The 26,505-nt window shown below is 39.2% G+C and overlaps 2 protein-coding genes across 3 annotated transcripts in view; one reads left to right on the top strand and one right to left on the bottom strand.

The window, feature by feature from the left end:
• ptprea (protein tyrosine phosphatase receptor type Ea) overlaps positions 1-26,505 on the top strand; it is a 424,624-nt gene that overhangs the window by 312,127 nt on the left and 85,992 nt on the right. The gene's annotated exons all lie outside the window — the stretch shown is intronic.
• Positions 4,295-26,273, bottom strand: grnb (granulin b). 2 transcript variants are annotated; one of them, XM_053340802.1, is made up of 18 exons: positions 26,162-26,273; positions 25,786-25,854; positions 23,958-24,098; positions 21,530-21,652; positions 20,473-20,586; positions 19,723-19,864; positions 19,427-19,536; positions 15,696-15,831; positions 15,462-15,553; positions 14,962-15,112; positions 13,475-13,572; positions 12,821-13,054; positions 11,488-11,724; positions 10,232-10,498; positions 9,381-9,614; positions 7,317-7,574; positions 6,809-6,966; positions 4,295-4,939 (listed from the first exon to the last, which is right to left on the bottom strand). In XM_053340802.1, exons 2-17 carry the CDS (start codon positions 25,786-25,788, stop codon positions 6,820-6,822), a joined length of 2,487 nt encoding a protein of 828 aa, XP_053196777.1. In that variant the 5' UTR covers positions 25,789-25,854; positions 26,162-26,273; the 3' UTR covers positions 4,295-4,939; positions 6,809-6,819. The 2 variants fall into 2 exon arrangements, with proteins under 2 accessions (XP_053196777.1, XP_053196776.1); XM_053340801.1 differs by lacking the exon at positions 4,295-4,939 and having other exon boundaries at positions 6,436-6,966.

The following is a 26,505-nucleotide window of genomic DNA, read 5'->3' as shown; positions in this document are numbered from 1 at the left end:
TGGGAACTAGCCGCATGCCTTCCACTGGGCCGGCCAGCTGTCAAAGTCTCTCTTCCTCAGCGCTCGCCATGTTGACAGCGAATACTGAGGCATCAAAACACAGACACTTCCCACACAGAAAGACAGCACTTGTCCTGAAATCCTCATAGAGAGCCTGCGAGTGGAGGAGATAGCATTTCTAAAGTACTTTTGTCAGGTATCGTAAGGAGTTTGTGTGTGAAAGCATGTAGAAATCAACAGGTGTCTGTCTGTTTTTACCCACTACTCTGTAATTACATAACTTTGTTACATGATTCACCTTCATAGAGCTGCTGTTAAAGAAAGTGCTGTAAATGGGTTAAAGAGATACAAATGAGTACAGAGCATCCCCAAAATAAACTAATTAATTTGCTATGATAATTTAAACTTCCTGGTGCTCAGATGACCCCCTATTTAAGGCTCAATCAGTCTTCCAGGACATGCAAAATCTACATCTTTAAACGCTGGTCCTACATCCCAAATAATGACAGATGTACTCTTCCCATGGTGCACCGCCGGTTCACTTCCTGTCAGCTACACTGCTCCCTTCCCGAAAGCCACCTTGTGAGCTGAGAGTGAGAAAACCTCCAGTAAAGCAAAGTCAGACTACTACCAGTGTGGTTTAAAGTCCTAACTTTGTCAAATACTGCACAAACAGAGCACACACTACCTCAGAGGGAAAGTTGCTCCTTTCCTTTCCTTTCCTGTCTCAGGTTCTGGTGAATTCACTCCAGTGATCCTTTAGAAAAGAGGAGACAAGTTTCTGCTCCTTCCTTCCTCACTGTCTGTCTGTCTGTCTGTCTGACTTGTGTCATGTGTGTATCCGTGTCCAACTGCAACCTACCGGCTTGCTGCCCCCGCAAGCTCTGCCGATTGGTCGACCATGTGTGTGAGCTATGAGCTCTAACACCTCAGTCACCCCGGCCCACCCACTCACCCCAACCTCCACAGATACTGTACGTGCCCTCAGTGACACTTGTCTGTCTGTCTTTTCCCTTCTTGAGTGTTTCACATAGTTTAGTTTTTACTTTAAGCACCAAATTTAGATGCAAATCAACAAGTGTATTTAAATGTTCTTTGCTATAATCAGATAGATTTGTTTATGACTGAGTTTGCAGTCGCCTGTTTGCATGTTTAGACGTCTCCAAGAGTATTATAGTCTGTGTCAAGAGAATAAACAGGAGAATGTCACAAGTGTCATGTGTCTAGATGATGTTAATGAATAAATCAACTGACTGGGCTAAAATAAAGGTATAATTAAGCGTATTTAAATAAACTTTGTTCCATTTCCTTTAAAAATACTTGAAATGTAGTTTGAGTGCATTTTACATGTTCAGATGTATTATCAGCATATTTATGGCCATTTCTTAAGTATGCTGTGAATTTAACACAAGTGAAAAATCCGTTGAGATGTAAACATGCCACATAATACACACACATACAGACACATCTACAGATATTTGTGAAATGTAACAAAGAACAAATGAAAACAACAACTTTACATGTAATATCACAAAGGCCCAGCTGGAATTTGGACATTTCACATGTAAATTGTATTTAACATGCAAAACCATTAATTTCACGCAATTTTTTTGTAACCTTGAATTTTGTCCCTGTACATTTAAATACACTAATCTAAATACAGGTGTACTATTACTTCATAAAAGTCAGTTCAATACACTTCATTGTAATAATTGAAATTTAATGGTACCTCAAAATAGTAGTTAAAAATGTAGAAAAAAATGGTGCACATGCAAGTATACTTACAGTAGTATGCTCAAATAAGGTACAATTAAATATACTTTTCAACAATGGATCCTCTGATTTAGATGTAGAAAACTATCAGTGTGTACATTTTATTTGCCATAATAAAATCAGATTTGGTTGTGATGGAATTTGCAGTAACACATTTGCATGTTTTATCCCTAAAACATCTCAAAGGTGAGTATTATGCAACTTTTCCATCAATTGTCATGTTTCTATATTATATTAATGGATTGATTCAAAGTGTAGTCAACTCCTAGTATAGAAGGAAGCCCCCCCAATAACATCTGCTAACATCGCTGTTGTTTTTACACTCGGGTGATTGGCACCGACTCATCAATGCAATCTCATCTCCACCAAAACATTTGCTGTCCCAAATAGAGATGACTGGAATCTATACATTCCTGTGGGAATTAGCAAAATACCAGAAGAGGGAGTGTGAGAGTGCCTATGTGGGTGGGTGTATGGGTGTGATTTGGGGTGAAGGGTCCCTCTCCCTGGCAACATCTGAATGGGATCAGTGACTGACCAATAGTGAGGCTGAGGAGAAAGTTTGCTCATGCGTCAATGGGTTTTTGTCACTTCAGTCCTCTGTGCAGTTGGTAGGTCAAGTCAGCTATACATAGAACTGAAAAGCCTCACCGGGCTAGTTTGAGCCTCTTCAGGTCTCTTTCACTTTACAGAGTGATTAATTAGCAAGATTGATTTATATACGAATGCTGATGAGGAACTTTGAAGGCTTTAAAAATGGTGTATATCTGCAATAAAACCAAATACGTTTCCTCAAATTATTATTCAGTCTGATTCAACGAACAGCTAAACTAAACATTTTGAGGAAAATAAACACAATTTTCTTGCTGAGTTAGATGGAAAGACTCTAGTTAATCTGTTAAATGTGACGCCTGAGCCAGCAGACGATTAGTTTATCTTAGCATAAAGAATGAAAACAGGGAGGGGGGGTTCGCCTGTCACTGCACCCGGCCAAAGGAATAGTTCAAACATGATGATGATGATGATGATAAGCAGCTTTTGTTATCCTTGGACAAAAGTCAGGTCTGCTGTTTCTCACTTTTTTCCACTCTTTATGCTAAACTAAGCTAAACAGCAGCTGACTGTAGCTTCATTATTTTAACAGACAGATATAAGAGTGTGGTATCTATCTCCTAGCAACAATAACAACAAAAAAAACCCCCAAATATCTCAAAATATCAAACTTTTTAAGGTGGCACTGTTCCGATTTTACACATGAAAATCAGTTTATTAATCACAGGTTGAGGTTTGCTACTCAGTTGTATAGCCCTCTTTGGCTTTTAAGGAGCTTTCAAAAGTTTGAGACACTGAAAAAGTTTGCTGTAATCATTCCTCCTGTTCATACTGACTATTAGAAGATTCCTTCATAATGCACTTACAATGTAAGTAATGGGAGCCAAAATCCACAGTCCTTGTTTTATGGAAAAATTTACTTAAAAGAACAGAAATATGGTCCAAGGAAATTCAACTGGAACTTTGGAAGATATTCTCTTGATTTGACTCAGTTTTTGCACAAAATGAGGATTGATTTTGTCCTCTATTACTTAAACTGAAAGCACAATATGAAGGGATTTTCTAACACTCAGCACAACAGGAGGAATGATTACAGCAAGAAAAACCTCTTTAAATTGTGAACTGATCCTTTAATTTAATTTAGTTTTAGAGACTATAGATTTAAAAAGAGAAAACCTGAATTAAAACTGTTTTTGTTTTAGTTTGAAAGTTATGGATGTTTGCAAGGACGGTCTAGCTGCTACTGAGCTGCATTATGGGAACTGTAGTAACAAGCATTTTCTTTAGCAATAGTCATCTGGCCTTCTTTTAAAAAAAATGTGACCTTTTTTTAGATCTGTCAAATGCAAATCCTCGATCCTCCTCCTTGATTTAGAGGAGTCGCTTTATTGAGATGCACTACTAAATCACTGGAGTATGCCTTTAAATTACCAGCTCAAAGCAATTCCTAAATTAATTCAATGTGAGAACAGACAATGCTCTACCAAAGCTCTGCCTACGAACAAAGACAGCAGTCAATGTTGAAGAGCTGTCACATAAATAACTGTCCTGGAGATCTTTAACAATGGAGCCACACAGGAGCGGAATATCTGACCCCATTTAGAGCTGAGACAGCATGTGTTGCCCTTTTGTTTTCATCTCAAGCGGAGGGGGCTCTTTGTGGCCACCAGGGGGCAGATGATGAAGTTGAGCTCCTGTATCAGCCTGGCAGTGTTGAGCTGCCAAGCTGACTGTTAAGTGGGACAGAGGGGCCTCCTCGTGTATTTACCCGGGTCGCCACAACAACTTTATGATGACAAGGGAGAGGGAGGCGGGGGTGGGGGTAAGAGGATATGGGACGGAGGAAGTGAGTGGGCTTGCTGTGTGAGTGTCTGCACATCCTGTCAACTGATAAACTTCAAGGATGACCTCACGGAGTTTAATTATCACACCCACCAAACTGATATTTCGAAGAACTTTATTTCAGTCTTGGAATATTTCACCTCCTTCTCAAATTTAAAAAGGTTGCAAAAAATGTTCTTGTCCAAATCACAGCGGGGGTTGGGGGGACAAAACCAAACAAACCAACAACAACAACAAACAAAAAAGACAAGCAGCTAAAAGTGGCTATGACAAATGGAAATTAAACTACGTTGACTCAGCTGACAGAAGAGTCTGGAATCAATGCAAATTATCAACACGTTTCACATTTTATTTCAGCATGTGTCCAATCTTAAATTGCAAAAAAGTCATTCTGATAAAATTACAATTTAAACACTTTTGAGGCCTTCAAACAAAACAAAGCAAAACTAATGAAATACACGTTTCAAGAGCAGTATTCCTGTGACCTTCAAGAGCTCCCTTCGGTGTTTTTTTGGAAGCTCCCAAAACTAGAATGAAAAGACTCGATGACGATATGGATCAATGACTGGAAACTGACTGTGATTTGCTCGTCAAACATAAACATTTCATCTTGAAGTTCATCTCAGTTAAAAATCTCAGCACACACACATGGTATCGTCTCAAGAGGTTTTTGTTCTCTGGTGATGGAGCGAGCCCAGAATTTGTTTCCTCATGACATTACGATGTACTTGGCTCCTATTTCTTGGCTGCGTTCAGAGAAATCCAGACACAGCTGTCCAAGACACAAAATGAAAGCATATTTTTTCCTCTCCAGTGATTGACAGACTTTTCCTCAGGCAGAAATTGGACGTATGACACTGACCAACCAGCACCTCTTAAAGAGTGAAATATTAGAAGGCACGAGCTCTTTGTATGGTCCGTCATTGTTTGTTTGCTTTAACCATTAAAAGTAAGACACTATTCCAATCACTGCTATCAACTTCTTGTTAATTCACAGAAAAGATCAAGATGAAATATAATATAATAATATACAGAAAAATCAGTTGTGACTTAATTAAAACTGCTCCCTTTAATACGAGCAGATTAACAGTCATCAACTTGTGCCCTTTAAGCAAATTTTAAAAAAAGGGGGAAAATGGAAATGCTGCTTCCTCATCAAGAGAGGGTGTGAGAATGCAAATGACTACTAATACCAAATATGATGCATTAATCTTAAATTAATCCCCAATTTAATTTTGCTCACAGTAAGGCAGTGAGTACATTCATGTTACTCTATGTTTAATAGAGGAAATGGAACAGGTATGGGCAATTACTCACTTCAAATAATAAGGAAAATCAAAAAATAGCAAAAAACCATGAAGCTGTCTGATATTCAAAAGGACACAGACACCTTTAACTTCCTGATAACGGATACGACGGGTCAACAAATCCCACAAAAACACCAAAAACAAACCATGAATTGATTCTACTAGTGTTTTCTTTTTATCTGAAGCTCAATAAATCGTGTTCCTCTGGGTAACAGAGCTCCGTTTTTGCCCAAAAACAAATCAATTGACCCTTTTATTACCATGAACATACATATATTTGTAGTTATTTTCACTAAAAACCACATAGGCTGTCCTGCTGCTGGAAATACTCTGAAGTGGAGATCTTCTCGAGTCCTTGTGGTTCTAAGTAACAAAGACCCGACTCCAGGTTTGAGTCAAGTCCAAATTTTATGAAAGGCGTCGACAAAACCCTGAAATATTCTGGTGCACAGATGATCGTGAAAAGGGAGCGGCTATTGAACTTGGATGCATTTAAGTTAACTTTGGGGGATATTTACTGAGCCTGTTGAAATTATAGTCAGTCAAAAGTTTGCATCAATGTAATAATTCAATTTAGTTGTTTTTTTTTCTTTTTTTTAAGCATTTTCAGCATTTATTTTACTATGATTACCAAGAAAAATAGTCCCAGAAAAACACACTGAATACTTCTATTCCAGTAATGTTTCAGTTCTCAGCAGTGTTCGTATTATTGAGCCTTTTTTGTGACCCAGAGACACAGACAGCTGAGGATGTCAAAGTTTTGATAGATGGACCAACATGTCTGTTTTGGTCTTTTTATGAGATTTGTTGATGATAAGAAAAATACAAAAATGCCAGCTTTATTGTTTATATGACACTATGCAATGCAGTGCAGTGCAGCCTTGCTATACTTCCCATAGTTGTTAAATGTCATGTACATTTATTATAAAGTATGATTTCCATTAAGTGAGGGTGATGATGCTTCTTTTTTTTTGGCCAGGTGCAAAACATGAAAATACTCCTGTGCAGTATTTTTCACTTCAAGATGACTCATGTTGAAATAAAAACATATATTTTAGTGTATTTTCAAGTGGTTCTACCTCAACATTAGTTTGAATTGCCTCACTTTATTCTTGTAGCATTCAGGGTATTTTTCCATGTGTTGCACCGAAGCCAAATCTTCCTCACAACTACCACCAAAATTACTCTGGAGTGCAAAAACTTGGTGAATGCACTTCCCATGAATGATGAAGCAAACAGGAACTGTAGGGGGGAAAAAAAGCCCTCACTGTCCACAGACAACATGAGCAGGGAGATGGATGTAACAGATTGTAGTGTGACAAAGATCAGTGCACCTCTTAGTGGGTTAAAGTCCACGGGGGACAAAGTCTTTCTTTCTGTCCCCAAAGAAAATGTCCCAGGTCAGCTGAGTTTGTTGGGTGCAACCTCCAGCCTGCAGGTCACATGAGTATCCAGCAGGACAGCAGTGCTTGGAGTCAGAGCAGCAGACAGCCTGTCAAAAAAAACAATGATACTATGTTGTTAAATTGCTGCAAGTTACTCTCCAGGCATGTGAAGAACAGGCTGCCCTCTAAGAGTAATGATGTATGGAAGAATATGGGACGATAAAAAAGGAAAACTAAATTGGACTATAGCCGGTTCAACCAGGCAGAAAACAGCAAAGCTTTAACATGAGTGGATCATGTGACACAATGTTCACTGGTCACATTATCTACATTCCCGAGCCGAGGATCAGGCCAGAAGAGGTACCGTTTCAAATGATGTCACTATAATACTTACAAAATCAAATTACCCCACAAGAAAATGTGAGAGTAGAGAGTGATGTGTGGTGTAAGAACGTACCCTGGGTGCGGGGCAGCAGGCCCACTCTGTCGCTGAGGTCTTACAGCACGTTTCTTGCTTGGGGCAGTGAAACACCCCCGTGCTGTCACATGGTACGTCCGCGTCTACCTCTAGGTCTCCCGGCTTGGACTGTACCACTTTGCTCTGAGGGAGGGTGTGGATGAGCACGTCATGCTCCTTCTTCTCGCACGTGCCCGTCTGCATGTTGCAGGTGTAGCCCTGAGGACAGCAGTGCTCGTGGTCGGCGCAGCACACGGCCTGGAGAGCAGACAGAATGACACGTCAGATATAATCGTTTTATAACCACATTTACGCATTAACTGCTTTAACAGTTAATGGTGTGGCAAGTAATGCTGTCCCATGGTAGGGGTTGTGAATTTAACCGCAATGTTAAAGCCCTGCTTGACTCATAAATGTGTTTTTAATCTTGCTTCTTTAGTTGGATGTCCTTCTCGTCTCTGTGCAGATTGATTTATGTGCACAGTTTGTTTTCACTTTCATCTGCTGAAGGAGGAAAGTTTCTCAACGCTCACCTTAAATCTCAGTTAAATAAATGTACAACAATCATCATTTGTGACATCTTAACTGGTTTGGATCGATCGTTGTCCATTATGCAGCTTACACAAGTGTGATGTGGAAACTTGAAGCCTCCAGTGTACATAAACACCGACAATGGACAGAGGAAACATCTGCTGTCCAGCAGTTACACGTTGGTAATGAAAAACATTTACATATTTATGGTTTCTGGATCTTTCAGTGAAGGATTTTAAGTTGTCAACTGAACATACAAAGTATTTTGTTTAGAGCTGCAATGACAAGTCAGTTGACCAAAAATTCATCTCCAACTCTTTTAGTATTCGATAAATCAATTTCAGTCATTTTTATGCAAATAAGTCCAAATTCTGTTCTTAAGCTTCTCAAATGTATTTATTTTCTGTGTTCTTTTGTCCTCTATGACAGTAATATAAATATGTTTGGGTTGTGAACCGTTGGTCAGGACAAAAGAAAACCTCTCAGGTTCCATCTTGGACTTTGGGAAACAGTGATCAACATTTTTCATAATTTTCAGACCTTTTATGGACCAAACAACCGACTGATTAATCAAGAAAAAGGTTGATAATGAAAATAATAGTTAGTTGCAGCTCTAAATTTAACATAATAAATAAATATATTTGCAGTAAGTGAAACAGTGTGTAAGCTTTTATTCAAGCTTTGCCACACATTCAGCTTTGCAGCGATCAAATCTTTTCTTTCTTTAAGTACTTTCATCAGCTGCCACATTTATTTTTCACCATTTTCTGAAAATAATTAACAGATTAGTTAAAAAAAATAAAAATTAAAAAAATTAAAATTAAAATAAGGTTGTGGCAGCTCTACTTTTGTTATTTTTGTTTGTAATCCCTAAAAAACAAAACAAAGTAGGATTTTCCAGCGTGAACTAAAGGACTAAGCTTACAAAAATGCCTTAATAAAGACCTACAGTACATTTATTCATGTTGGGTACAGTAGGGTAATTGTCTGTCGTAAGCCATGCAGTCAATTATACCTTGATTTCTGAGAAAATGACCAATAAACATCAACGCTTTTTAAAAAGACTACTAACTAATTGGATGTTTATGCATTTTAAACCCGACAGAGCTTTCCTCACAGTTACTTAACCCTCCTGTCGTCCTCCTGGGTCAAATTGACCCCGCCAGTTTTGACTGTTCCTTCTTTCCTTCCTTCCTTCCTTAAATTTTTCCTTTGTTCTTCCCCATCTTCCCTACTTCTTTCCTCACTTCCTTGCTTCATTCCTTCCTTCCTCCCTCCCTCCCTCCCTCCTTACTCCTTTCCTTCCTTCCTCCCTCCTTCCTTCCTTCCTCCCATCCTTCCTTCCTCCCATCCTCCCTTCCTTCCTTCCTCCCTCCTTACTCCCCTCCTTCCTTCCTTCTCTCCTTCCTTTCTTCCTTCCTTCCTTCCTCCCTCCCTCCTTACGCCTTTCCTTCCTTCCTTCCTCCTTTTCTCCCTTCCTTCACCTGAGGACAACAGGAGGGTTAAACACATTGTCGTCAGTGATGTGCACACCTTGACCAGAGGGCAGCATCCCCACTCTCCTGACTCCAGTTTACAGCAGGTCGTCCCTGAAGCACAGCTGCTCTTGTCGTCACATTTAACATCTGTCACGGAGCCCGTCTCTGTCAGGGCGCTCAGTTTGGTGAACCAGGGTATAACGTTGGGGCCTTTTGAGCAGGAGGAGTGGTGGGGTTCACAGGTGTGACCGCTGGGGCAGCAGTGGTTTCCATCATCGCAACAGACTGCCTGAAAAGAAGAGAAAGAGTTACTCTGCTGCTTCATATAGAGCAGGGGTGTCAAACATGCGGCCCATGGGCCAGAACCGGCCCGCCAAGGGGTGCAATCCGACCCACTTTCCTTCCTGTGTTATTTTTCTTCTTTTCATCTGTCCTTCCTACCTTCCTTTTTTCCTTACTTCGTTCCTTACTTCGTTCCTTCCTTCCACCTGTCCTTCCTCCCTTTCTTCCTTCTGTCCCTCCTTCTTTCCTTCCACCTGTCTGTCGGTCCTTCCTTCTATCTGTCCTTCCTTCCTTCCTTCCTTCTTTTCTTCCTTCCTTCCGTCTGTCTGTCCTTCCTACCTTCCTTTTTTCCTTACTTCGTTCCTTCCTTCCACCTGTCCTTCCTTCCTTCCTTCCTTTTTTCCTTACTTCGTTCCTTCCTTCCACCTGTCCTTCCTTCCTTCCTTCCTTTTTTCCTTACTTCGTTCCTTCCTTCCTTCCTTCTTTCCCATCTATCTTTTTAATGATCCGGCCCACATGAGATCAAATTGGTCTGTATGTGGCCCTTGAATGAAAATGAGTTAGACAACTCTGATATAGAGTCACTTTTGAATATGTGAAGTACTTGAAATAGTCAAAACTCACTTGTAGCAGGGGACAGCAGCCCCATTTATGAGTATTTTTCATGAAGCAGCAGGTCGTGTCTTTGGGGCAGCTGGTATGGGCGTCACACATGTTCCTGGCCGTCCGAGCTGGACTGCCAACTGCTGCCTGGATGAGAACTTTCTGCAGGGCTGGTATCTTCTGGAGCCAGGGCAAGCTGCGGTCACCGACTTTGTCACAACTTTGCTCGGCCACATTACACTTGTAGCCTTTAGGGCAGCAGTGCTCGCGATCGCTACAACACACGGCCTGGAAACAGATTGAAGAGCTCGTAAATGCCAGCAGGAGTCCCTCTTATGGTTCCATTTTCAGTTCAACAGATGTAAAAATATATAGCAGGGAGTCTGTGAAATTTTATGCAACGCAACATCCAAAAAACATGACATATAACCTAAAGAATGCCTGCAGTACTAATATATTCTAGCTCTTCTTTTGTCCAAAAAAAACTAACATCTGTTTAGATGATGATGTTTTATGACTGAATGCAGGAGAAGATTTAACACCCTGATCTCCTATCTGACAGAAACCATCAACACTGTTATTACAAAAGAAAAGCTTGTTTTTACTGCCGCTGCCTTTTTCTCGACGAGCCCTTTAACCCTCCTCTCGTCATCCCGGGTCAAATAGACCCCATCTCTTTTGACTGTTCCTTCTTTCCTTCCTTCTTCCCTCTTTCTTTAATTTTTCCTTCCTTCTTCCCCTCCTCCCCTCTTTCTTTGCTCTCTCCTGCTTCCTTCCTTCCTTCCTTCCCTCCTTCCTCCCTCCCTCCTTACTTTCCTTCCTTCCTCTTTTTCTCCTTACTCCTTTCCTTCCTTCCTTCCTTCCTCCTTTCCTTCCACCCTTCCTTCTCTCCTAAATTCCTTCTTCTTTTCGTCCTTACTCCTTTCTTTCTTTGCTTCCTTCCTCCTTTCCTCCCTCCCTCCCTCCTTACTCCTTTCCTTCCTCCCTTCCTTCTCTCCTAAATTCCTTCCTCTTTTCATCCTTACTCCTTTCCTTCCTTCCTTCCTGTCTTCCTCCTTTCCTCCCTCCCTCCCTCCTTACTCCTTTCCTTCCTCTTTTCGTCCTTACTCCATTCCTTCCTTCCTTCCTTCCTCTTTTCCTTTCTTCCTCCTGTCCTTCCTCCTGTCCTTCCTTCTGTCCTTCCTTCTGTCCTTCCTTCTGTCCTTCCTTCTGTCCTTCCTTCTGTCCTTCCTTGACCTGAGAACAACAGGAGGGTTAACTGTGGGGAAGAGACTGACCTGAGGTAAGGGGCAGCAGGCCCACTGCCCAGAGTTCTTCTTACAGCAGGTGGTGCCTCCAGGACACATGGTCTGCTTGTCACACTTCTCTTCCTGCAGCTCCGAGGTCAGAGCGGGGATTTTTGACGCCCAGGGGACGGACGGTAAGAAACCCGACATGTTGTCACAAGTTTCTGCCTCCAGGTTGCACACGGTGCCGTGAGGGCAGCAGTGCACGTGGTCGTCACAGCAAACGGCCTGGCAGGTAAACAGAGAGCAGACAGGGTGATTGGGTTTTAGTGGTTATGTCATATATATTGTTATAATGTCTGTCGGATGTCTATGTTAAACATGGCCGAACATCCAATACTACATAAGGAGTTTTTAACTGGAAATTATGCAAAGATATTCTAGTAGAGCCCCTGAATATAAATACAGACCAAGAACTGTCCTTAAAGAATGTACTGTATCATAACAGAAAGGCTGATAAGAAAATTAGAGGTTCAGTCATTAGTCAATTAATTGATCAAAAGAAAAGCTACTGATTAAAAGTACAGCACTAACACAGTTTAAGTTTAATGTATAAAATAAATAACTGAAAGCTCAAACACAGGAAACTTTAGTGCTGGTTATAATTTAAAGATGCCCTCCAGACATGTTTTTAGACATAAAATACTCTGCTTTGAATAATAATTAAATTTTTATTAAATTAAACTAATTCTTCACTTTCTCCTTCCTTAAAAATACAGAACCTACGAATATGCAAATATATTTCATTTCAAAAGGTTCAAAATTCATAACTGCTGGATGCAAGATGCCTCTCATCCTTCAATGTAAAGTCCGTTCTCAGTGTTTATGTGTACTGGACGCTTCAAGTTTCCACCACAACTGGCTCCAAACTACTTACGATGTCATGAATCACTCTTTAGCGTACACGCCTTAAACTCAGATTTACAGTGAACACAGAAACTTTCCATTTTCAGCAGCTGAATGTAAAAACAAACTCAGCACGTACATCACTCTGCACACTGAAGAGAACAACATCCAACTTATGGAACATGAAGAAATAAAAACACATTTTTGAGTGAAAGCGGACTTTAAATTTTGATACAGAGTTGAACATTTAGATCAATATACTACTCATGTGTGTCAAACTTCTAAAGGAGATTTATGTGGTTTGAATAGCTGCCAGTAAAGATTAGACTTCACTCAATGCTCCAGATTATAAAATACAGACCTGGAGTGTAAAAAAATACAGGATAGTTGTGACTTGACACGTCTATCGTATTAAAACCGCCCTAGAAAAAAGCTGACCAGTGTCCTTCACAGCATCCTGACTGGTTTACTCTTTTACCTGAGGCAGCGGACAGCAGGCCCAGTCTCCGGTGACGGTCTTGCAGCAGGTGGATTTTCCTGGACACGATGTGGATTTGTCACACTTGCTGTTATCGGTTAATAAGGGGAAGACGGGTTGGTGTTGGAGCCAGGGCACCACTGCGTTGCCTGCGTGATCGTCACACGTGGAAGCTGCCAGGTTACAAATGGTGTCGTGAGGACAGCAGTGCAGGTGGTCTTTACAACATACGGCCTGTCGGGAGGAGAAACAAATAATTAATACATGAGGCAAAGTATCAAGATTAATTTATGGGCTGCTTCTTCTGAACAGTTTTAATAATAACTGTCTTTGTAAAACTGATGATGACCTCCATTAATAGACAATGAAAGACAATGAAATTGAATATATGCCAAGACTGAATAAATGATCATATTGACCTTTAACTCTACACACACATGAGGCAGAGTGCTGCGACAAAACAAATTCTCTCTGAGTGCAACTGAACAAGTACGAGACGGTCCATCAGGGGGAGAGACTGTGTGTGGAAATCTCTGACAGCTCAAAGTCAAAACACTGGAGACGGGAAATAAATCATGAGCTTAGTAATCACTTCTGTGCAGCTGGACAGAGAGCCAAACACCGTGTGATTTATACGCAGCAGTGTGTTGGTACCTTCGGTAAGGGGCAGCAGGCCCATTCTCCGTCTAGTGATTTACAGCAGGTGTTTCCATCGGCGCAGGCCACAGAGTCGTTGCAGGGAACAGCACCGACTGAAAGATTAGCAGGAATATTATTGTCAATATGCACATATATATAAAAACTATTCTAATCGGTGTACTGTTATATAATGAGTTACCGTACTGAAACTATCAATTCAATTACAGAAAACCAACAAGCTAACAACTAAACTAGCTTTTTAAAATATATTAATTGTATCATTTTGAGTTTGGACTGTAGCTTTAGACACAAAGATGACATTTGAAAGCATCACCTCAGGCTCTGTAAATGCATTATTCAACTTTTTTGTTCTTATATTTTATAGACAAAAGGATGAATCAATTAATGAAACATATAATGTACTGAAAAATATTAAATTGTTGCAGCCCTTATTTGTTATTCCTATTATCAAGAAACATCAACAGTGTCACAGTCAGAAACCAGACAGCTACTGTATAACTTTTATAGGAAAAGTCATCATATGTAATATCTGGATCGACTATGATTTTTTTTTTTAAAAACATCCGGATACAAATTTATCAGCAACAGTAACTTCCCCTTCAAACTAAACAAAAAGCCTAAATCAACTCCACTGAGCTGACAGTTAATTCTGAGAGCAACGGATAATCAACAGAACATACAAAACCTTTAATCTCGTTGCTGGAGACACCAATTCAAAAGGTGGTTAAATATTTACAGACTTAGCTCAGCAGGATCTTGGAAAATCTTGCCTCCAGACGTATGCAGTGTGTGTCTTAGTGTGTTTACTTGTGTATTAGTATCGCAGCTCTGAGTCTTATCCTTGCTTGTGATCGTACTCGGGTTATGGCCTTAACGTGGGCCGTGAGAAACCTGGTTATTCATATCTTTGTGTACATGATCGAAACTGTATCCAGGTTTGTAAATTATCTCTGTTCCTCAACATCTCAGCTTCTTTTTTTTCAGAGGGTAAACACAGCTTTGGTTTCTAGCTGTAAGAGCAACATGCTGTGTGTGTTCTGCATTACCAAAGCCAGACTTCATCATCAGATCTTTTAGCATCATATTTTTTTATCATACTGACTAATTACTATGTTGATGATGACGATGATGATATGATGATGAGTGCCACTTATGCACTTTATGCCGTGCTCTTTGAGGGTAGCCACTTTACATATTAAATGCACTTTATGAGGCAGCATAGAATGATGATGGGGATGATGATGAATTGTGTAGCTATTTTACTGTTTTTTATTTATTGTATTGTTTTGCATGAATGTCTCTCACTGCCAGCCAAATTATACCTGTGGGTACAAATAAAGAAATCTAATTTAATCTAATCTACTACATAACCTGAATTGATAGGAATGATCAGAAACCTGGTGCCATGCTAGTAAACACAGTCGCTAACTCTTTTAGACAGGCTGGATTCCCCCTGCTGATGGTGACTGTCACACTCTCACCTCTGCTCTGTACTGCCTCCAGCTCTCTCACAGCTGCGGGGATCTTAATGGCCATGGATGTCTCTCCCTGGGCCGACGTACAGGCACTGTGAGCCAGGTCGCACTCTGTGCCTGCAGGACAGCAGTGGATGTGATCTGAACAGCAGACGGCCTGGAAGAGAAGAGAAAAGTAACGATCGGTGTCAATATGAGGCTGAACTGATGCTTTTAAAAGCTCCAAGTTGAGCAGTTTTTTTGGTTCGTGTCCGAGTATTTCGATCCATGTGTTTCACGCTCTAATCACATGAGCGCTCACTGAAAAATGTGGTGGACCTTGCCGAAAAAGTGTCTAAATTGTCTGAGTGCTTTAAATAAAGTCGATACAGAAGTTTGAAAGAAGTTTGAAAGAAAGAAAGAAAAAAGAAAGACAGACAGTTGTTAAATTGGCAACAGTGCTCACATAAGCTGGTTTGGTAGATATTACTATTCATAACTTCCACTGTATTACTTGAGTCACTTACATCGGGCATTGGACAGCAGCCATATGTGCCGTTGGACATCTGGCAACATGTGGTTTGATCAGGACACGCTGATTTTTGGTCTGGACACACAACTAACAGGAAGAAAAGACAGAACAGACAGAGGATTTAATGATCAGCATTTGTTTCCAGGACTTTTATCTTTTTTATTCCTGTGATGTAAATACATATATCTCAAATAGACATGACATTTTATATACTGCGATAACTCCTTACCGTCATTCGAGATCTTCTGAGCCTGGATTTTTTTCAACATCGGCACTTGCATCTCACCAGACTTGCACATCTCATGCTCCACGTCGCATGTCGTATCGCTAGGGCAACAATGGACGTGATCACTGCAGCACATGGCCTGAGCATGAAGAAAATATCAAACACAGAGTGAGTCAAACAATATAAATTGGCTGGGTTTTTTTTTCTTTTTGCACATAATTGCATGATTTTCTGCAGGCACATTCTGTACACTGTTGCTCATTTGTGGGCCATTACCTCTGAAAGCTTCTGTCTCACACCATGAATCTTTATCCCAATCCAATAAAAAAAAAAATCCCCAAAGCAACATATAAGTTAGTATTGCTGCATATTCACCACTAACACCCATGTTGAAATGCTCCCACAAGGGGTGTCAAACTCATTTTCATTCAAGAGCCACATACAGACCAATTTCAGCTAATGTGGGCCGGATCATTAAAAAGATGGAAGGAAAGAAGGAAGAAAGGAAGGAAATAAGAAGGGAAGGAAGGAAAAAGAGGCAAAAGGAAGGAGGGAAGAAAGGTAGGAAGGACAGAAGGAAGAAAGGGAAGAAGGACAGATGGAAGAAAAGACAGAAGAAAGAAAGGGAAGAAGGACAGATGGAAGGAAGGACAGAAGGAAGAAAGGGAGGAAGGACAGATGGGAGGAAGAAAGGAAGGAAGGAACAAAGAAAGGATAAAAGGAAGTAGGAAGGACAGATGGAAGGAAGGACAGAAGGAAGAAAGGGAGGAAGGACAGAAGAAAGAAAGGGAGGAAGGACAGAAGGAAGAAAGGGAAGAAGGGCAGATGGAAGAAAGGACAGAAGGAAGAAAGGGAGGAAGGACAGAAGGAAGAAAGGGAGGAAGGACAGATGGGAGGAAGGACAGAAGGAAGAAAGGGAAGAAGGACAAATGGAAGGAAGGACAGAAGGAAGAAGGAAGGACAGATGGAAGGAAGAAAGGAAGGAAGGAACAAAGAAAGGATAAAAGGAAGTAGGAAGGACAGATGGAAGAAAGGAAGGAACACAGGAAGGAAAGTGGGCCAGATTGCACCCCTTGGCGGGCCGATTCTGGCCCACGGATCGCATGTTTGACATCCCTGCATTAAATCCTCATCATTTTGCATTGAATCGTGAAGAATTCAGATTTCTAAGCAGCAACACAAAAGCTTCCTGATAAAAAAGAGCAGTTGACTTTGTGCTGTTGTACCAGTCTGTACATGATCTGAGCCAACTGAACATTTCACATCCACCAACGAGAAGTTTTTATTTCTCTCTTGTCTGATATAGTTACACAACTTGGTAATTTGTTTCTTTTCCTGGTAGGTATTATATCATATTGTATAACAAAGATGTGGCTTCATTAAAACCACAGCGTATGACTGTAACTCTGCCGCTGCCTCTGCATGTCGGCAGGGATGTGAGACCCATGCTGTGACAGTGATTTAATGGGTGATATTAAATGTTACTGATCTAACAGGCGGGTTATTACTTGTGCAGCATTCCTGCGCCTCTTTAATTCTGTAATGGGTGTAATATTTCTCAAAGAAACCTCATGCCTCGTACGTTAGAAGAATTACAAATAGAACAAATATGAATGACCCAACGTAGCAAAAATAAAAATGACCATCGTTTGTTTGGTGCTACGCCAAAACGCTACAAAAGGGCTATTTTCACATCGTAAAAACGTTAGTAATGCATCCAGAATTGGTCATGAAGCAGTAACATTTCCTTTTTTGTGTGTTTTGGGGTTTTCATATTAATAAGCTTGTGTTTTTGATTTTATTTTGTGGGCAGATTCTAATCTCTGATTGTTGACTAAAGATAGAAATTGAGGGGGAAAAGGTATTTATCAAATCAATTATTAAGTTTTAACTACAGTTATGAAACACTGAATGCCTTCTGATTATTATTCAGGGTTGTGGTTTTGTGTTACCAAACCCTTCTTTAAATACCTTTACTAGCAAGGCAAGGCAAGGCAAGGCAGTTTTATTTATATAGCGCATTTCATACACAATGGCAACTCAATGTGCTTTACATAAAACAGAAAAACATGCAATTTGAGAAACATTAAAACATACAATTAACCCCCCCACCCCCCACCCCCCACACTAATAATAAAAACAAAGTACAGAAACATAGAAAGAGAGAAATAAAATGCTAGAATAGAGCATTAAATATAAGATTGCAGCATAAAATAATGATTAGCTTTAAAATCATTAAAAAGGACATAGAGTGCAAATGAAGATTAAAATGTAAAGTTAAGAGACATAAGGACCTGTAACAATGAGGAAGGTTTACACAAACTACAGATAACCTGGTGACAGAAAATCACACATTTTAAACACTGTGGTTGAGTGGAATAGATGATCTGGCATCAGTAGCTTCTCTTTCAGCCAAAATTGCACTTAAACTAACGCAGAATATAGTCATTAAATGATGGACTGTGTGGATGAAATATAATATTATTCCAAAAAAAATGTTACTTTTCGAAGCCAAACTGGGGTCTTATAACAAATATTGTATGTACAACAGTGTTACATGATCAATTTCTATTATGATTACTTTTTAATTAAATTGGCTGATTGTGTAGTCTACAAAAGTGCCCAAGTTGATGTTTTATCCAACCAACTGGGTTAGTTAATTTTTAGTGATATAATTTGTTATCTTTAAGCGTGCTCTGTCTTCTCACCTTAAATTGGCTTGCTCTTGTTTTCATTGAAGCTGCATGAACTTTCTGATTTGGTGATTGTATTCATTATCTGTTGTCTCAGTTTCAGTGTCGGCCTTTGTGTGTATGGTTGTTTTGTTCTGATGTCGTCATGATGTTACTGTGGTTTGTCCTTTTTTTTCTCTCTCTCTTCTTTCTGTTTGTTTTTGGTTTCTGTATTTGTATTTATTTATTTATTTATTTTGTTGTCTTTTGTATTGTCTAGTCTATGCTTGTATGTTGAATCAATGTCTGTTTATTAGGGCTGTCAGCGTTAACGCGTTAATCGTGATTAGATTAATGCAATCCATAACGCATACATTTTTTTTTAATCGCATTTTAATGTTGCAAGCCTTTTTATCCCTTCTATTCACCCCTAGACGGCTCCTCCTGCAGTAAACCTACCGCGCTGATGGAAAGTAAGAGAGCTACTGGACTTTTGAACGGCTTGTTTAACTTTAAAAAACTTTGAGACGGTTCAGTTGACAAGTCAAAAGTAAAATGCAACCTGTGTCAAACGGAGTTTAACTACCACCGGAGTACGTCGAGTTTGAGTTAGCACCTCCATGCTAAACACCCAGGTGCAGCCAAGCGAGCCTCAGCTCCACCAAAGGAGCATTTTGGAGTGTGGGAGTCGCAGCAGAGCCATGATTGATTCCCAGTTAAGACACTCTGGTAAGAAATGCTTTACATTATGGGCTTAAAACTGCCTTGAAATGTAGAATAACAGGATTTTAAACATGCAAATCAAAACGCGATTAATCGTGATTAACTATGGAAATTCTGCGATTAATCTCAATTAAAAAAATTAATCGTTTGACAGCCCTACTGTTTATATGTCTGGACCCCCTTGAAAATGAGATGATGCATCTCAAGGGGTTTATCCAAATAAATAAATTTCAATAAAACAGATAAAAACAGTAAATCCTCCAATAATTTGTAGATAATCTCTGTGTTAATCTACTTATTATTTCACCACAATAATAATTAGAACAAAGTCATATTTACATCAGGGTAGGGGCAGCAGCCATAGTCTCCACTGGTTAGCAGGCAGCAGGTGAAACTGTCGGGGCAGCTGCTTTTCCCACCAGGACAATGAACTGAACCCACAGCAGAAGCTGCAGAAACATGAAGACAACAGACAGAAATATAGTCATTAATTATTAGTGCATTATCATCAGCATACAGCTGTGGAGACATTTTTTAAAGTGTGTCTTTGGTCAGTTAATGATCACCAAACTGGATGATTTGTTAACCCACAAGCAAGCAGAGGCAATTAAAATGCTAAATGAGGAATTCCCCACCTGGATTATTACCCCTCCTTCTGGCAGGCAGCTTCACCAGCAAGGGTGAGGACTCCTGTGAGGCAGACACACACCTCGAGTGAGTAAGATCACACGTTTTTCCCTCTGGGCAACAGTGGCGCTTATCCTCACAACACACCGCCTGCAGAGAGAGGAAGATAACTCCCGACCGTTAGGACTCTCTTTAGTCAATGACACCATTTTCTGAGTGTAGATGCACAGCTTGAATGCTAAAAGACGGACACAGGGTTACAAGTGTATTACAAACAAAGTACAATTTTTAAAGGCTGTATTTCGCCAGTATAAAAGATGATTTGGAAAATTTAATGTTTCTATTCAAAGTAAGCTCTTTGTGCTTATTGTCTAGTGTGAAGGGTAAAAGAAGATTTCTAAATTAGCTCAAAAATGGTACAAATTGTGACGGTTTCGCTGTGGCCGTGTGTGGGGAAGTTCTCTCTTTTTCTTTTTTTTTTTTTTTTTTTAAAAAGGGTGCCAGCCAGGTTTCTCTCGTGACATATAAGAGGGTTAATTAAAAAAATTAATCGTTTGACAGCCCTACTTAAGATGTTTAAGACTTTTCAAATAACAATGACTAGACACACAAGCAGCAGACCATGTAAAATGTTTCTTGGTGTTAAGTGCTTGGGGGGGGGGGGGGGGTGTTTTGCTTGTTGTTGAGCCGGTGCTTTTAGGTGACAGTGGGTTTAGTATGTGTGAGAATGTGTGTGAGGGTGAGCTCATGTACGTTACCTTGGCTAATGGACAGCAGCCCCAGGAGCCGTCAGGAAGCTGGCAGCAAGTGGTGTCATCCGGACACTCAGACTCCTGGTCCGGACAAATGACTGCCTTTACTTCCTCGCTGAGCTGCAGACAGCACATCCGATGCATACCAATGACCGGAGGTTAAAAAAAACCCCCAAAGAAAACAAGTCAATGCCAGCCATTTCACTGCCATGTTTGAAGCACAAGAAGTCATTTAAAGCAGCCAAACAGTTTAAAATAGTGTTAAAAAAGGAGCATTACAGTCTCCTCATCACTAGATATGTTTCTATTGCACTTTTAAATAGGAACATTTCCATTCAAGGTTTTTTTATGCACAAAGAGGAAATGAGAACAAAAACAGGTGGATGAAAATGCAACTTATGAATTTGCAACTTATGACTTATTTTTCTTGCCACTGTTGCTCATGTGGGAATGTTGGGTCTCTTTAAAGTTCGGTTTAGAACCTGCTCTATGTGTAAAGTGCCTTGAGATGACTTTGTTGTGATTTGGCGCTATACAAATAAAGATTGACTGATTGATTGATTGATTGAAATTTAACCATTAAAATGTGGACCTTGTGGTAACACTAGTCAAAAGGAGGTTACTAAAACTATAAATCATCGTCAGCACACAATTAAAGTCCACATTATGACAATCAGGTAACTAAGCTGTAAAGATATTCTGCTCTGAACCACATTGTTGGACTAATAATCTTAATTATGCAGTTGACTGTTGTGTCATTTACATTTAATTTGCAATAACCTTTACATGCTCAGGTCTAAAAGTTCACTTCATTAAAACAGAACTCGTTGTGTATGCTTTTTGTGTAAGTAAAGAAAGATGAGAATAAACAATCTGCAAATGGAGCAAAGCTAATGGTGTCAAATGTGTTATCTGACCTACATTCTCTTAACAATCTCATTTGCATGTCTAAAGTTTGAAGTTGCTGAAACGATCACTGGGTGCTAGAACTTAATGCATCATCGATTTTAAGAGCAAAGGTCATAAAAACAAACCAGGAGACAGTCAACTCATGAGCAAGGACCTGTTTGGTAGGGAGTCGGGTCATCCAGGGCAGAGAAACTGTCTTATTAACACATCTGGCGTGGTCCAGATCACAGAGCGTCCCCTCGAAGCAGCAGTGGAGGTGATCTGAACAGCACTCAGCCTAAAGAGAGATTAAAACAAGAGATAGATGGAGATGGAAAAAGGTTTATTGAACCAAACTGCAAGTAAAAAACAGATGAAAATGAGGTCAATGTAAATTCTCTCTATATTCAAATCCATCTTTAATCATATTTGCACATTCTCATATTTTACCAACAGTAACATGTACAATATGCATAGTATTGTATATATACTATATGCATTACAGTACATGTTGGCTGGTTCTGCCTGAGGTTTCTTCCTGTTAAAAGGGAGTTTTTTTCTTGCCACTGTTGCTCATGTGGGAATGTTGGGTCTCTTAAAAGTTAAAAAAGAGTTCGGTTTAGAACCTGCTCTATGTGTAAAGTGCCTTCAGATGACTTTGTTGTGATTTGGCGCTACACAAATAAAGATTGATTGATTGATTGAAGTATTAAAATCTTCTAAACATATTTATTTATTTATTTATACAATTTATTTTTAAAACATATTAATGCTTCAGATCTTTTCAGTAACTCTAAACTATGTGGATCCCCAAACTTTTGGGTGTGGAGCTGTACCGTTCCACACCCAACATAAACTTCATAAATCTTGTTTTTTGTTACATTGTCATATTGTTCTTATTGTAAAATTATACTGGATGTAATATATCATGTGTATCTAACTGTCCTTAATTAATTAACTCCACCCTTGTGGCACAATGAAGTTCAGACCATAAAATTTATGCTGACAGTTGATGTAACCTGGACTGTGTGTGCGACCTGGTGGTGATGTGTTATCTGACCTACATTCTTCTAACTGAGAAACTCAGATAATTCATGTGCTGACTCGACTTAAACCTGCACACACCAAACATCCTGCATTTATTGTATAAAACTATTGTGATGATTTTTTGCTCCTTCTTGGTTATTAATAATATTTCTGCTTCCTTTGTGATCCACCCTCTTTGTAGATATTTCCTTTGTTTTCTTTTTTTTTAATTCCTGAAGTCTTTTTCTCTTATATTTTCTTCTGTTTTATTTATAATATCTGGATTTTAGTTTCAAATATTTTTATTGTGAAGCAGACAGTATATCAAAAATACATCCATCTTTGGTTTATGCAATGCTTCATTATTTGTAATATAAGTAACAAAGGTGTCCTACAAATAAGTAAATAAATGAAAAACAATAGATGGGAGAAAAAAATAAGTAAATAAATACATTTATTAAAATAAAAGAAATAAATAATAACTCCCTCCCGCCCACCCTGTGCTACTCAGGTTGTCCTACATCCTGTTTCAAGAAAGAAATAATTGGTTGCCACATCCTTTTGAAGTCTCCCAACCTACCACTAAGAGAATAACGAATCCCTTCAAGTTGTAATGTATAATATCTGGATTTTATGCAGTTGCATGTTTACATATTTCAATTGTACTTCTCTACATTTTAGAGGGGGATATTGTACTTTTTATTCCTCTACATTTCAATTTACTTTGATTTTATACATAAAATATTTAATCAGGTGATAAAATTTGATGTTATAGATAAAACTACACAACAGCATAAAGAAGAGAAAAGATAGCTCCACCTGCACCAGCTACAACATTAAAATCCTGCTTACACTGCAATGCATCAGTAATAAATCACAATATCATTTAACACTGTTTTGTTGCCTTTCACATGAACTACATTTGCTGCCAATAGTTTTACTTTTACTTCATTAATAGTTTGTTTTAACCCTCCTGTTGTCCTCGAGTCAAGGAAGGAAGGGAGGGAGAAGGAAGGGAGGAAGGGAGGAAAGGAGGGAGGGAGGAAGAAGGAAGGAAAGGATGGAGGAAGGAAGACAGAAGAAAAGGAGGGAGGGAGGGAGGGAGGGAGGAAGGGAGACGGAAGGAAAGGAGGGAGGAAGGAAGGAAGACGGAAGGAAAGGAGGGAGGAAGGAAGACAGAAGGAAAGGAGGGAGGGAGGAAGGGATGAATAAGGACGCAGGAAGGAAGGGAGGAAAGGAAAGAAGGAAGGAAGGAAGGAAGGAAAGAAGGTATGAGGGAGGGAGGGAGGGAGGAAAGAAGGAAGGAAGGAAGGAAGGAACAGTCAAAACAGACAGGGTAAATTTGTCCCGGGAGGACGACAGGAAGGTTAATATTATAATTACATGGTGGTATTTCTACTTTTACTTGATATCCAATGGCAATACTTCCTCCACTACTGATTAAATGACCGTGCAGGAATTCCATTGCACTCTGCAAATGGCAAATAAGTCACTTGAACTCAACTGTATCAGCGACAGGCACAGTAACGAGCGCTACTAGTGTCTTAATGTGAACGAGTCGCTCATCAATAACTCACGTTTGGTAGTGGACAGCATCCGTATCCTCCCACAGTGTTCTTGCAGCAGGTATTTTTTTCTTCACACATGCCTCCATCGGGACAAACTAACGCTGTGCTCAGGCCCAGCAGAGCCAGACACAGGATCCCCATCTGCAGGGTCTGAACACAGGGAGAAAACAGAGCCCGTCAACAAAAGCAATACCGATTTTATACAAAAAAAATCCTGATCTATTGTCGACAAATTCTATCTTATCTTCTTGGTTTCTGTGTTTCTTTCGGTCTGTGAGAAACTAGTAAGATATTGTGTAAGTATGTGCAGCAGCTCTGCAAGCATTCCAGCTGATAAAGCAGATTTCCACACTGAACAAACGCAGATCTTTGCTGTAATGTTCGTGTCCGTTTAATGTATCTATAGCACACATATCTCAGGCATTTCATAGTAGTAGCAGCAGATAGTACAGAACCAAAAGCCTCTAGATATAACAAATATACTGTTTCCCATGAGGGCTTCAGTTCCTCTGGCACTCATTATCTATTGAGTAACTGCACAATGCAAGAAGTGTTACTTTGCATTAAAGGAAAGACAGATGAGCTTATTATTTCAGCTGCATTTAAAAAAACATCTTTCATAAGCAAAAGCTGTACAAATACGAAGTCATGAGGCAACATCAGCAAGTCAATAAAGCTGCAAAAATGTGGCAGCTGATAAAAGACTGAAGAAAGAAAAGATTAAAATCGCTGCAAAGCTTCAAAAAAAAAAAAGAAAAGTGAAAGCTCTTGCACTCTGTTTCACTTACTGCTAGTATATTTACTTAGGATGTTGAATTCAGGGCTGCAGTTTTACAATAGATTATGTTCTCAAGTTACTATTTCCTAGTAAGTGTTAGATGTGTAAGATGACACCTTCAAAAGTCTAATTTCATCCCAAACCAACAATCCACAACCCAGAAATATTCAGTTTACTGACACAGAAAAGTAAAGAAACCAGAAAAGTTCACATTTTAGAAGCTGGAATCAGAACATTTTGAAAAAAAACCTTCGTAAAAAGATGACTCAAAACAATGAACGAGTTATCAAAATAGCTGCAGTTTAATTTAATATTCAGAAACTAATGGATTCATTGAGTAATTGTTGCAGCTCAAGAATCAACTGTTGCAAAACCACCTAATAAATACACACACATTGCCTTTTCATCCACAAATTTACTAAATATTTATAGTCCTCTAAAGAGATGAATAACCCTGTTTCTATGTATAAATATAACTACTGACAAAGGTCATTATAATAAGAAAATACATGTATAAAAGTAAATAAATATAGCAGAAGTAAGTGAGATGGTTTTTATAAAATAAAAATGAACTACAGTGTGATTTATAGGAGCATCAGGTTGCCCTTATGTATTAAAATGCCATTTTTTTGACACATAAATCTTCTATAAAGTATTTTAGGAGTCCAGCTATTTCCTGTCTTTAAGGATCAGATATGAAAGTCTGCTTCAAAACAACATGTTTCAATGCAGGCGCTCTTATCTGATCCTTAAAGGATGGGTTCACATTTTTTAAAGTCTATCTTAAAGCAACAGTAAGGAGCCAAAATAAACAGTGAGACCTGTTTTTCTTGTTATAATCATTCTTGTTATTCATACTGACTATAAAAAGATCCCTTCATAATGCACTAACAATGTAGTGATGGAGGACATGTGTTCATAGAGACACCTGACTGATGTGTGAAGACAAAAGCTCTGCCCCATTCTTTAAAATAATGGGATTGAAAGCACCTTTCCAAAGCAGCAAATGCATTAAAACTGAACTAAAATATGAAACAATAGGTTTTTACTTTACTTTACCATTGTCAAAAGCTGACTTGTTGAGTTGATATTAACAAAGAGGACTGTGATGCATGCTCCTCTTCCAACCTAAAAAAAAAGAAAAAAAGATGGAGAGCAAAAACACAACATGAATCATCATTTTATTGAAAGAAAATACAAAGAAATACTCCAATAACTCTTTCACCTATTGCACAAAATATAGGAGTCATGTGTCAACAGGTAAAAGCAACTTTACAGGTCATTGCAATTAGCGAGCTAATGTTAGAGCTGCAGCTAATCCAAAGGAAAACAACACAGTCAGTGTAGCTTAGCAAGCTAGGTGGCTAACACAAAAGCTAGCAGGTTTTGAATGACTTTTTTATTTATATGAGAAACAGTGACAGGTTTTTCTTACCTAGCAGGTCTGGTGCAACAAGTCCAAATGCTCACATATATGTCGTATTGTTTCCTACTGTCAAAACCTTCACACAGAGCACAAGGATGGACTGTCTGAAGGCTATTTTTTGACTCTCAGTTCAATAATCACATGACACACTCTCATGTGACTGTGCAGTTTCTTAAAGGGACATTACACCGCAAATATACATCCACCACATGGACTAAATGTTAATGTTCAGATCCTTTGAGTAAGTAAAAAACAATATAGCAATATAAAAATACTGAATTACAAGTTTAAAATCCTGAAGTAAAAATACATAATTATTATGAGTGGTGTAGTTAAAATATTACAGTAAAAAA

This window comes from Scomber japonicus, chromosome 20 (genome assembly GCF_027409825.1).
Source record: "Scomber japonicus isolate fScoJap1 chromosome 20, fScoJap1.pri, whole genome shotgun sequence".
NCBI lineage: Eukaryota > Metazoa > Chordata > Actinopteri > Scombriformes > Scombridae > Scomber > Scomber japonicus.
Note: the sequence above shows the minus strand (reverse complement) of the source record. Positions and strands in the feature narration are given on the sequence as shown.

Bases quoted from the DNA above. Each gene is read 5' to 3' on its own strand.
- grnb (XM_053340802.1), bottom strand. The intron at 20,587-21,529 runs GTCCTTGCTCAT...TGCTGTCTGCAG, and splicing joins CCCGACTCCCTACCAAACAG to CTCAGCGAGGAAGTAAAGGC. The intron at 6,967-7,316 runs GTACGTTCTTAC...TTTTTTTGACAG, and splicing joins CCTGCTGCCCCGCACCCAGG to GCTGTCTGCTGCTCTGACTC.